This window comes from Argentina anserina, chromosome 5 (assembly GCF_933775445.1).
Source record: "Argentina anserina chromosome 5, drPotAnse1.1, whole genome shotgun sequence".
In the NCBI taxonomy this organism is placed as follows: domain Eukaryota; kingdom Viridiplantae; phylum Streptophyta; class Magnoliopsida; order Rosales; family Rosaceae; genus Argentina; species Argentina anserina.
In genome coordinates this window covers 339,761-353,604 of record NC_065876.1, presented here as the reverse complement: position 1 = coordinate 353,604, position 13,844 = coordinate 339,761, and the positions used below count along the sequence as shown (strand labels likewise).

General features: G+C 37.0%; 1 protein-coding gene across 1 annotated transcript; it reads left to right on the top strand.

Moving 5' to 3' along the window:
- Positions 1–12,344: 12,344 nt before the first annotated feature.
- Positions 12,345–13,814, top strand: LOC126794554 (methylecgonone reductase-like). Its single transcript, XM_050521302.1, has 3 exons — positions 12,345–12,827; positions 12,949–13,192; positions 13,277–13,814. Exons 1-3 carry the CDS (start codon positions 12,493–12,495, stop codon positions 13,685–13,687), a joined length of 990 nt encoding a protein of 329 aa, XP_050377259.1. The 5' UTR covers positions 12,345–12,492; the 3' UTR covers positions 13,688–13,814.
- Positions 13,815–13,844: the final 30 nt, after the last annotated feature.

Here is a 13,844-nt window from a genome sequence, read left to right as displayed (position 1 = left end):
CTTGGATTGTCCCATTTCTAAAGATGAAGACAAAACATTAGATGCCTTACACGTGTCACAACACGTACAGCTAGCAGCAGCCGTCAAACTCAATGTTACTGTGTACGTCGATATATATGAATCAAAAGGATCCCCAATATATAGATATATGCTGCTGTCTCTGTGTTTGATACTGTGATATGAGGATAGAATTGAGCAGAGAGAAGAGAATAGAGTGGTGTATATGTGGCTAGCAGCTGTCTGCATCAAACATATACAAGTGATAGTCTGATAGAGATGGAAATGGACATTCGGAGTTGGGGTCTTAGGATTCTGTTGGTCGGCTCTAGCTGATGCTTGATGGCTCTGATCGATAATATATGCATCACGAACATGAAGAACCCGGCTAGGCCAGGCTAGACCAGTGACTCGCTGACGTTGTCACGTCGGCAAAGGCTGGATATTAAATTTCTTAATAGTTTCCTATCTTGGCATCTTCTTTCCCTCTCCAGTTACCAGCTAGCTCTTGTTGTTACGTACTACTGCAGAACTTCGATCATTATCTCTCACTCTACTTCCTTGGCTGCTTCTTATTGCTTTCTGAACTTTCCCTTGTCATGAATTCGCACTCTACGTTTGTACTACTTCCGCTGAATTAACTAGATAGATCTATCCATCACCAGATTAACATAAACCAAATTCATGGTTGACAGGTTATGGTTTAGCCGTTTAGGATGGATGCGCCTACATTACACAACTAAATTACACATGAATGGAATACTAGCTTATAGAGAAGGGTTATTCGCTGATCAAGTAATCATATATATGGATATTAACTACGAGGAAATTTTCATTGATTTTTTTGGAAGCCACTGATCATATCCATGTCTTCTACCTAGTTGGATCAATCGATCATGTTGGCAAGTTGATTAGGATGTGTTCCGCAGCTAAATCAGTGTCTGCCTAAAGATGTAGCTTCCTCTTTCATAATTTGTTATCTTCTTATTTGTACCAATTAATACGTAGGGTACCGACAAACATAAGAGTTTAATGTTCAAGACTGTAAAGCATGAAATGTCGATTTTGTCGAAAATTAATTTGCTCGAGACAAACACATCTTCACTTAATGGCACATTTCAATCAGTAAAGAAGGGAGGCGCATGTACGTGGGATGTTGGATATATAACTATTTAGTAGTGCCATCTACTCTTTGTCTTTACTTTTAGGCCAGGTTTACATCTCAAACATATTATGGCTAGCTATTGAGTCTCAACTCTGCTGCTCATTGCTGAGTTAGCTTCTCATTCATGTCTTGATTTAGGTGCTAATAATTTACGTTCTAATCTCAGTTTTTCTGCATTTTAGTTGTTGGATACGCACTCGTTCATTACAGTCTAAATACAACTTTTGCAATGAAAAATGTAAGTATGTAGATCCATATGATAAGATTGATGGATCATGTTTAATTATAATGAATGCATATATATGTTCCCTACGTACCCATAGAAGACTGAAAAAAAATACACACAGCATAGCAGACACAGAGTGATGGCCGGTGGGTTGCAATCGCCAATGGAAAAGCGAAAGAGCAGTTTCAGTACCCATAATGGACATGAGTCAAACAGTGAATTCTTTCCGAAGGCCCTTTGTCACTTCCTTCACCAAAAGCTGGCCACCCTCTCTTTCTGTATGTTTTCCCAAGCTAACCTAACTGGTACGTTTTGGCCAAACCCTAACTAGTAAGGACATCACGAAGCTTCCCTTGAAAACAAATGCAAACGTACGATTCCATTTTAACCTGTTTAATCTCTCTTAATTAGTCGGGTTAGAAGTATAATAATGAAAATATAATGGAGATCGATAGAGATGGAGGCCGGGTAAGCAGGACATGGGAGCGTGGGTTGTTCTCTCTCGCTTTTCCTTTCCCAGCTGCTTCTTTTCATCTCCTTTCTCTTTAATTATTATCTTTCTGGTTCGTCATGTGTAGCCTTTTATAGGAAGACGACCTTATAGTCTCCATGTGCCTCTCCATCACCTTCGACCTTGCTTTTCCTGCGATCTTCTTCTTCTTCTACATCTTCAAAGCCAAAGCCGAACACCGGAGCGAGGCATGCAGCCTCTTCGACCATGATGATGATCAGAAGCACTAGAACACATGCAAGACAAATATCCAAAAAGTGTGGGGATATACTCACACTATGCAGTGGACCAAAGTCTCTCAAGATCAAAGCTAAATCACGTGTGACACGTGTTCTGGCACCACGAACGTGTTATCATCATGCGGAAAAATAGGAAAAATTATTATAGGTATCCGTTATATAGTATAAGTGTTGTACTTCTTTAATGTTATTGATACATTTTTTTCATGTGTTTGTTTTGATTGATTACTCATATTTAAATAATCGTATCCCTTTTACTGCATGTAATAATTATTTTGTATACCGGAACACCATGTGTCACTGCCACATAGCAACCAACCCAATCATATTGCTCCATGATGTGGTAAATATGGTGAAAAAAAATTATTTAAATATAAATAATCAATCAGAAATAAACACTGTAAAAAATAAACAATAATATTAAATGGGTACGCCACGTAAACTATATCTCAGGTACATATATTAATTTTTCCACCGCGTGCATATTTATCACAATTGAAGTAATATGATGACTGACTACACCACATACTAGTGACACGTGATGTTCGGGAATAATTACTCGTAAAAGAGAAAAAGTGAAGAAAAGGGTTTGGATGCTTCGGTGGGTCGTGTAGCATTTTGTAAGAAAAGCTAGCTTCAAAGTGATCGACCTAAATGCAGGTCGTAAGTGGTAAACTGTCACACACACACACACTCGACAGGGAATAAAGAGGCCAAGGGGCATATGGATAGCAATTAACAAAGGTTGGTATTTACAACCAAAAAGCTTCCATGAATGAATGAATTGACATATGCTTTGCAGGGAAGGATCATTGAAACCCCATGGGCTTTAATTTCTTATTAACAATTTGACATATGTTTTCCTCATCTCCATTTAACGTTATCAATTTATATTGAACTTGTGAGAAAGTTGGCCCAACAAACCCTAATCATGAAATATTTTCAAGTAGGGTGTAGGGACACCTTAATTTGGGCATCTTTCGGATCCATGCCTGGCATGCCATACCTTTCCTTTACCCCATTAGAAATTGATCTCTTAATATACAAAATTTGAATTATATTTCAGTGATTACTCAAAGATCGAGACAAACCATGTGGGTGGGGAAAACTTGATCTTCAAATCCAAAAAGAGAAGTCTTATGGTGTGAGTCCAAAAGTCAAAGCATCGATCATAATCCAGAAATATCACACTAATTTAGCCATAGCTTTAACTGTATAGTCACTATAGTGAATAAAAAGCTACGACTCTGTGAGAATAGTCACTGTGCTCAACTTGTTTAAATTATAATTTAAATAGCATAAGCTGCTAGCTGTAACATCAGGGCCAAACTGGCCCTAAGTTCGATTACCCGCTTCTCTATATACACAGTGATTGTGCAAATAGTGCAGCCTTCATTTTACGAAAGCAAGTAGTGAATCAATTAAGTTGGGACTGCACGGTCCTATGTCTCAATCAGGGAGACTTTGTTCTTGATGATCATACATCTCACATGTACAGCACAATATCATTGACCAATTACATTTTAGACCTACTTTTTCTAAATTTCTGTTGTCGAGTAATACAATATTTTACCTCTAAAAAAAATATTTTAGGTTATCTGCAAGTTTGAGAGTTGGTTCTGTTCTTGAGGCAGTAGATATTGAATGTCAAATTCCTAGTTCTGATGCTAAATCAAGGGGTGAATGATCTTCATCATTTGCACAATCGTACCAGGCATGCTTATTAGCTGTGGTGAGATGCTTCACATGTGTACAGACAAATCAATATGGTTGCTGTTATTCTCTCCAAGTCTGTAATATCGTGGCGGTTTGGGAATTACTTTCCTCCACAGGTTGAAGTAGTGCTAAGAGTTGGGAGTACATATGCGAAGAAGTTGCTTCTAACTCGAGTTTTCGTTTCGTTGCTCGGCCTTTGGGTGACCCTATATCTCTATTAGAAAGGCCACCTGGAAATCCACAGCATAGGCCCAACACTTCGTACTCAGAATGATGCCGGCTATTTCTACTTTCTAGTATACATGGAGAGGGCGATAGTAGCAGTGACTACGAAGATTGAAGCAAGAAAAAAGCTTCCTTCTTTATTTTACATGATATGGCCATACATATGCATACTTATTTGAACACAACCAATTAGGAATAGATAAAAAAACCAAAAATTAGAGTTGATAATTAATTACATGGATGCATCTTTATTGCGTGAGGATGGAGCTGAACCAAGATGCATGAATGATGAATCAATTCCCCCAAGAAACCAGGATTTGAAGTTCGAGTGATCGAAGTAAGGATTGAAACCACAGCCATGCAAACAGCTCCAAGCAAGAGAATTCCGGTAGCTATAATTGCCTTCTCATAAAAGTTATTGTTCTAGATCGTTCGAGTTGTCGAGGACGCCTAGGGATGCCAGCAGAGGAATCAAAGCTAATCACCTTTTTGAGCTCAACTCCGGCTCCAAATCCAGCTCCCACAGCTGAAAATAGAATCGAGCTTACTACCTTGTCGCATAGAAATCGAACTCCGGCATGCATCCATTACGTATCAAACGCTTTTGGGTGGAAGCTAAGTATATATTAAAAGGTAGCTGTAGTATGCTGTATGCTGATCCAATTACAGCTGCAGAAAGCACATACCTACATACAAATTCAACTGTCCTTCTTGATCATATTTCGTTTTTCGATCATACATAGGGATTAAAGAAAAAGCTAGATTATGATCTTGAATTAGCGTGCTTTACCTGAATGCAGCCACATCCTGAAAAACGTACGTTTTGATTTCCAGTAGCTGTTGTAAAGTTGTCGAAAAGAAGTAACAGTCCAGAAGCAACGCAGGCTGCAAGGGTGAATATCCTCAAAACCAGTACTGCACAAGAAACCGCTTTAGACGCCATTAGTCGATCTTGTTCACAGATCGATTGCTAGCTAAATATGATCTCCCTTGTACGTACCAGCTATTTCTTGTTTTGGTGATCAAGTAATGCACTAATGAATTATTTCTCTGATCGACAGTTTTCAACGTTTTAAGGAAACAAGGACCGGACGTCTGCCCATTTCTTGCGCGCTCACAGTTATCCGCATACATATGATCATACTTCGGAAATAACTGACAGCCTCTAGCATCTCGAATTGAAAATGATAAAAGTAATATTCACCATAAAATCCAGTTATTTTCTTGTTTAAGAATTTTATAAATGAAATATCTTACCCCCTTCCTGTTTTGCTGATATAATTTGGAAAAATTTTCCAGGCCTAATTCACTAATTCGTGGGAAGATACTGAACTTTTATATTTGAAAGAGTTACTGCCTCATTTTTACATATATCGACGTTGAGAATATTTTCATGGAAGTTAAATTTCATCATAACTTCCTACTACCCAGGTTTTTTTCCACAATTATCTCTTAATTTTATTTATTTTGTTTTTTACTTTGCAACTATTATGTTTGTTTGTGAGAAATTAATGAAAAAATGGTCAATCTATCAGTTCTTAATTTAGTGGTACTCTCCTGCTCACTTTATAGTAGTAGAGATATGAGACAATTGATAGGGGGAAATTCTAGCCTTAGTTGTTGTTGATCTAAGTTGTTATGTGATTTTTTTTTTTGGAAAAAATGTTTTGGCGTCATATTGTGGTGCCATAATTTCATGTGGCATGTTTTGTTACATTGTTATGTCAGCAATTATAATAATCACAAAATATCATTTTTAATGAAAATACAATTATATCATTATTAATCAAACGAATCTAGATTATTATTTAAAAAATTATGTTTCATTTTTTATCATTTATTTTTTCATCACGACATATAATGATTTCAAAATTTAATAAAAAATTCGATATTTACAAAAGTATGCTTGAAATATATAGATATATGTGTGTGTGCGTGCATATATGTATATAGATGTATGTGTGTGTGAGCGGGACTATATGATAATTGTAGTTAGTGATGACATTATTACCCATTGGGTAGGGTATTTACGGGTATTCGACCCTAATTGAGCTATGTAATGGGTAAAAACGGGAAACGGGTATGAGGATCCCCTATATTCGCAATATGTATCCGGGTAACGGGCGGGGAAAGATTACCATAAAAATATTGTATTTTATATGATAAATATAAATATGATATTAATTAAGATATGTATACTCTAGCTAGGAAAAATAACATTTGTTACTTTAACATGTCCTCTATAATTAAGAATCTTACCAACAATTTTCATCTTAATGACTTTCTGTCACTAAATATGTCAAGAGTCTTTTCCAATTTACTTCATGACTTTTTTTCGATTTATAAATTTAAAAATTATATTAATGGCTATAATTAATTAATACAATTACCATATATTCTCTATCAAATTACTAATTAAATTACAAAAATATGAAAAAATCTCTAACAAAATTATTTAGTACGAAATAGTTTTATTTTGAAAATGTTTTTTACGCATATATATTTCGCGAATGCACATACATATTTCAAGCATATTTATTATAAATATCAATTTTTAATTATATTTTAAAAATATTATTGTGTGAAAAAATAAATAAATGATAAAAAACAAAAAAAATATTTTTATAATAATTTAAAATCGTTGGATTATCAAAAATATGATATTTTCATTTAAAATTATATATTTTTATTATTCTAATTGTTGACGTGACAATGTAATATATATTGCATAACACATATATAAGATTACGCCGCCGAATTTAGCGTCATATTATTATGATGCCTCTAGCAGTCTTTTTTTTTGGGAAGGGTTGTTACGTGTTATTTAGCAAGTTATGGCACTCATTTTAACGTACACCAGCTGGACTTGGTTACTTAAGAGTCTAAAGAAATGTGGGGAGTTAAGTTGATTAGTTTTTTTTTCTTTACTTTACATTTTATATGTTGTTTGTAGTTTCACTGATTTGAACTTTGAAGTTTGAACATCTTTCTACCTCTTATTAAATTTAGTTTTCGATTTGTCTGTCTGATGGGCGTTTGCATAAAAATCTTATATACGTATCTAGCTTGTAAGTATCTTCAATAGACTAGCTATGTGATATTACCACTCCAACAACATAGCTATATGGATTGTTTTAATAACAAGCTCTATATATTGGAGAGATCTCTATATTGGAAGTTAGATATCACTTTTGCAGAATTATTTAACTTAAATTTAGGTAGAGATGAGATAGATAGAGAGAACTCTTTATTTGATATGAATATGAACACACCCCAAAGAAAGCAAAAAATAGATTTGATCCTCGATCGCGGTTGACATCTTTATTATACTCACGCGCGCAGCTGAACTCATGAATCAAATTAGCCGAAGAAACCCGAATTTGAAGTCCGAGTGATGGAAGTGAGAATCGAAACTACAGCCATGCAAACAGTTCCAACCAAGAGAATACCGCTGGAAATGATTGCCGTCTCAAAGAAGTCATTGTACTTGCCTACGTCTGGAACCGGGGTAGGGGAAGAGCCTTCGTAGTCATTTGCTAGTTGCGACAGCGCTATCACAGCTGTAAGTAACAGTCTGAAAGCCTTTATGAGCTCAAATCCGGCTGCGAAACCAGCTCCCACACCTGAAGCTAGAACCAGCGTCACTACATTGTCGGAATAGAAGTCAAACTCCGGCATGCATTTGTTGCGGATCAAGGGCTTGTTGGTGCGAGCATAGTATATGTTAAATGGTATCTCTAGATGTAATAACCTGAATTTTTAAAAACTAAATGTCGAGTATTTTCAAAGTGTTCAACTTGTGAAATTAATTCAAGACGACAATTGGAGGTTTGCGACATTTCGAAACGAAAACGGAAACGTTCTCGGATCGTTTAATTAGAAAACGTAACGTTACCGTAACGTATAGATCGACTTTTATTCCGTCGCTCGGTTGCGAAAACTTCCTTCACGAAAGTCGTAGAGCTCATCGATACGAGTTCGTGGACACGTCACGCGTTCGAATCGGACGTCGGACGCGAAAGTTATTAACGTCGGAAGTTCGTTTCCGATTCTGGAAATAGTATAAAAGGAAGGAAAGGAGATTAAAAATCAGATTTTTTTTTTCCAAAAATCAGCTCGGGGGTACTGTTCACCCGAGCTCGGGTACTGTTCACCCGACCCAAAAACCTTCTCCGGCCGATTTCTCCACCATCCGACGTCGCCTCGTGTCGTGCCACCTATCAAACTGACGGGCTCGACGAGCTCCATCTTTTGGGCTACGCCTTGCACTCCGGCGACAACCACACACTGTGTAGCAACCGCCGGAAGTTACTGCTGTGGCGGTGCCGCCTCCTCCGGCCACCATTGCTCGAGATTCTTGGGGGGTTTTGCTTGTCTCAGTCCTAGCAACATTCCCACAAAAGGAATCGAGCCAAATCGAAGTGTAAGTACCCGAATCAAAATTTCAATTTCTAGGGTTTATGAATAGTGCCGAATATATGTTCTTCGTTGTTTGGACTGTTTAGGCTCGGATTTAGAACTTGGTGTCAACTAGGAAGTTGTTGGAAATGTTGTTTAGGTTGTGGTGGTGAAATTTGGTGATGATTGGTGGCGGTCGGTGAACAGTAACGCCGCATGAATAGTGACTGTGAATAGTACCGACGCATGAATAGTACCTGTGAATAGTACCGACGCATGAATAGTGATCTGTAACAGTAACTGTGAATAGTGAACTGTAACAGTAATTTGAACAGTGCATGGTAAAACAGTTACTGTGAACAGTGATTAATAACATGAACAGTGTTCAGTGAACAATGTTTTATGAACAACACTTAGCTGTGCTGAACTCGTTACCTGATATTTTAAGTATCATTTTCTAAGCATTTATCGTGCTATTAGGTGACTGACGAAACGAGTGAGGAAATTACTTTCATGGTCGTGGAAGTTGCACGCAGGAAAGAAGGTGAGTAAAATCTCACATATTTACGAATCTACCCTTGCGGAGATTCAAGATTTTACAAGAGTTTTTAATATTGAATTACGACATGTATACGATATAGTGGATTATATATATATTGTATAAATGGTAATAAGTACATATATATATAGTTTGCTATATTATATACTGTTATAAATTCATTGGGATTTGTCATTTCGATGACGAGAATTAAATGTTGAGCATGTGATATGATTTTTGTACAATATGAGGTGTGATTATTGTACGTGGTTTTAACATGAGTTTGTTAAAATGTTTTGTCTTCGGACGAGTTTTGTCTTCGGACGTGTTTATGAAATATGACATGTATACGATATAATGGATTATATATATATTGTATAAATGGTAAATATGTACATATATATATAGTTTGCTATATAATATACTGTTATGATTTTATCGTGATTTATGTCATTTCGATGACGAGATTTAAATATCGAGCATGTGATTTTGATTTGTACAATATGATGTGAGATTATTGTACGTGATTTTAACATTGAGTTTGTTAAAATGTTGATTTGTCTTCGGACATGATTTTTGGTACAATATGATGTGAGATTATTGTACGTGATTTTAACATTGAGATTGTTAAAATGTTGATTTGTCTTCGGACATGATTTTTGGTACAATATGATGTGAGATTATTGTACGTGATTTTTAACATTGAGATTGTTAAAATGTTGATTTGTCTTCGGACGTGATTGGTACAATATGATGTGAGATTATTGTACGTGTTTGGAAAGTCGGAACCTAGCCTTTGGCCGGGCGAAAGTTACGATACAGTTAGAGCTCTAGTCTGTCTGCCATAGTACTGCATGTGAGGTAACGGGTGGTTATCTGCTCATGGGTACTCAGATTGTTTTGGATGTTGGGTAGCGGGTGACTATCCAATATCGGCGGTGTATTACGAGAGGGGTAACAGATGTGTACCAGCGTTCTTGGTACCCGTATTATAAATGCATTTGGGTAACCAGAAGGGTTACTTAATTTCTCATGAGCGCTTCTTTTCATATTTCTTTGGGACAACCAGATGGGCCGTCCATTGACTCATGAGTGCATTTATATTTGTTTGATTTGTGGATTTTCGTATATATATTAATATGCGAGTTATATTTTCATTTTACTCATACGAGCTGTAAAGCTTACCGGGTTTGTGTTTACAATCCCGGTACACCAATTCGATGGTGTAGTGGATAACTCCGCAGGTGTGGATTAGCGGGAATTGACGGACCGCTCAGAGGACTTGAAGTTATTTATCTCCAGCTTGTGTGTGGATTTTGTGTGAGTATCTTGTGAGTTTGTTGTGAGGATTACGCAATTCCATTTGTTATAATATTGAATTATAATTTGGGTTGTAATAATCGGTTTAACTGAGTTGTATTTTGAACTCAGAGATGATCCGCTGTGGCATTTTAAATGATTTCGATTCGTTGAAATTGTTTGGTGTTTAACGACTTTGAAATTTTGAGTTTTTATACTCGAAATTTTGGGGTCGTTACAGTAGAAGGTTGTGCACTGCTCCAATTGCTGCTGCGGAAAGCACATACCTAAGACCAACTTCAAATATTAATAAGACAATGCATGTTTTTCAATGTATGTAACAAAAGTTAGCTAGCTAGGTTCAGAAAAATGTACGTACCTGAATGCAATGAAATCATAAGGATGGAAATTTTCACCGCCAATATCTGTTAACTTGTCTAGAACGAGAACCAGCCCAGAACTAACACAGGACGCAAGGGTAAAGATCCTGAATACTAGAACTAGGGCAGGAATAGCTTTAGACATATTTCAATAAATTCAACAGTTAACACAGCTAGCTCCTTCTATCTTGAGTTTCTGTTGGAGCAACTTCTAGAAGAACTTGCACTCCTTCGGTGAGTAATGCACAATGTTCTGCTATATAGTTTATAAGGGAACAAGAACCGTCTGTCCCTTTCTCGTTCGTTACCGTCAATATCTGTTCTTTGAAACCAGTCATCGAGCAAATTTGGCGGCTTTGGAAATGGCATATTTGCATTTCTTGCGTAAGTATTATTAATTTATCATCATCGTAGGACCAAATCTAGAATGTGTGTGTAAAATTCTTTTTGACAAAATCGGCAAGCCGGCTGATATCAGTGCATAAAATTTTATATTTTCCCGGCCAGATCAGGGCACAAAATCGGTAAGAAGATATATTAGAATGTTTCACAAGTACTGATCGATGGTGCATTAGAAAGAACACTTGCGCCACAAATAAAGTTGCACATGTATGCTCTGTTCGAAATATCAGCGATATCGCCGATATATCACCGATATATCGTTGATATTTCGAATCCGATACGATAAGAGCATATCGGTCAACGCAAAAATGATGGTCAACGGTCAAATATCGGTCAAACTTTAATTTTTTTTTCAATTTTTGTTTAATTGTTTAATATTTATTTCCTCTTTTTTTTTAACTTATATTTTTTTTTTCATTTTTTCATATATATTTTTAATTTATATATATTTTAAGTATATATGATGAATTTCAAGTCTAAATAATCATTCTTAAATATCTATTTTTATTATTAGATGTCGTTCGTGTACTTTAATTGTCATTAAATCAAGTATTTATTTTTTTTAGTTTACTTAGTACCGTTTTTTTAGTTTATTTGGTACATATTGAAGTATAATTTTATAAATTTTATTGAAAATAAGCAAATCCGATAAAACCGATATATCCCCCGATATATCGTTTTACCTCTCGACTGATACGATACCGAAAACGATATTTAGACCATTGCATGTATGAGTGGATAAAGATTTGCAAGTTTATTGGTTTGGTTCCTATAGTATTTGTGATAAGAAACATTGACATAATTGGGTATTCTTGTATGCTAGTGTTTAATTTGTCTACTATATACACTGAAACTTTGATGGATCTCTCTAAATTCGAATTAGTATTCCATCACTATAGCAATTACGTGGGCGTTCAAGCTTATAAGATTTGTGTCAACACAATGAAATTACAGCCTAATTAAGCTCCTGGGAAGATAAATGTACAAAATAAAATTAGTACGACATGAACATGATAATGATAGGATGTATTACCATGTCTAACTGTCCTATTGTGCAGCTATATAGAACTTGTTTATGTCGGCCTAGCTAATTCGGCCCATGAAAAATCTCACGGGACTATAAAGATACGTGATAATCAAAGATGCGAAGTTGCTAACAGTCGCTATTTACGTCATTGCTTGCGTTGTTGGATCTCTAGCTAGATCTTGATCGTGTCTCACTAGTCTTTGCTTCCTACTTTCATAGATATCAACTAATAGTCGTCTCTGTTCATATGGTCAATGAAGATGCTATCATATACATAATAATAGTCCCAAGTATATGCTATCACATATCTGAAACACAGAACAATTTCTGCAGCACTAACTTGGTCATCGATCAGAAGGGGGGTTAGAAATGGAAGAGACCGGCAACAAGGTAATCGACATCCCGGAAGTGGTACTGAGCTCCGGGAAGAAGATGCCAGTGCTAGGCTTTGGCACCGGAGTTTTCGGGAGTCCTCCACCGGCTCAAACTCTGGCTCTTATTCTCCTCGACGCCATTGAGCTTGGCTACCGTCACTTTGACACTGCTGCTCTCTATGGAACCGAGGAAGCCGTAGGTCTCGCCATCAGGCAAGCCCTAGAGCGAGGTCTCATCAAGACACGCGATGAGTTGTTCGTCACTTCCAAGCTCTGGTGCGATGAAGCCCATCATGATCTTGTTCTCCCAGCTCTTAAATCGACACTACAGTAAGTACTAAATTACCATATATGATTATATGTAATAACCAGCTGAACTAGTTATGTAAGTGCAGTTTGAATGTATGATGCATTAACTTGAGGTATATATATAATGCATGAACTAATCTAGGAGGCTGGGATTGGAGTATGTGGATCTCTACCTGATTCATTGGCCGGTAAGGATGAAACCAGGAACTAAGGGAGTACAATTTTCGAAAGATGACTTGCTTCCCTTTGATATAATGGGGACATGGGAGGCCATGGAAGAATGCTCCCGGCTAGGATTGGCCAAGTCTATAGGCGTCAGCAACTTTGGTTCCAAAAAGCTCTCTCAAATCCTTGACGAGTGCACCATCCCACCGGCGGTTAATCAGGTACAGTATGCAATCTATATATCCATGATTCTATATGATGATCGATTTGGATGAACGACCAAGTGAGTGAATTTGATGGATCAGGTAGAAATGAACCCATCCTGGCAGCAAGAGAAACTGCGAGACTTCTGTAAAGGAAAAGGAGTTCATGTGACTGCATGGTCTCCCCTGGGGTTCTATGGAGCTACCCTCTGGGCTCCAGAACCCTCTATAGACTATGCCATCATTAAGGACATTGCTGCTGCAAGAGGGAAGAGTGTAGCACAGGTTATACTGAGATCCGTCATTCAACAAGGAGCGGTGAGTGCAATTTCGAGGAGTTTCAACAAGGAGAGGATCAAGTCTAATGCTCAGATATTTGATTGGGAGCTAAGTGAGGATGACATGAATAAGATCAAGGAAATTCCCCAGCGCAGGTTGATTGCAGGTGACTTCTGTGTTTCCGAAAACAGTCAATACAAATCCCTCGACGACCTTTGGGATGGCAATCCCTAACCCTATCTTCCATGTTTGCATTTGTAACTAAATGTTCAGTTGATGAGGATGTTATCTTTATGGATGAGGCAATGGCAGTTGCGTCCTCTAAAACTATTCAAAAAGCAATACGTGTTTATTTCCAGAAGTTGATCTTCCAAATAAGTTACTCCCTCTG

Coding starts and splice junctions, on each gene's coding strand:
- LOC126794554 (XM_050521302.1), top strand. CDS start 12,493: ATGGAAGAGACCGGCAACAAGGTAATCGACATCCCGGAAGTGGTACTG. Junction 12,828..12,948: donor GCTCTTAAATCGACACTACA/GTAAGTACTAAA, acceptor GAACTAATCTAG/GAGGCTGGGATTGGAGTATG. Junction 13,193..13,276: donor TCCCACCGGCGGTTAATCAG/GTACAGTATGCA, acceptor TTGATGGATCAG/GTAGAAATGAACCCATCCTG.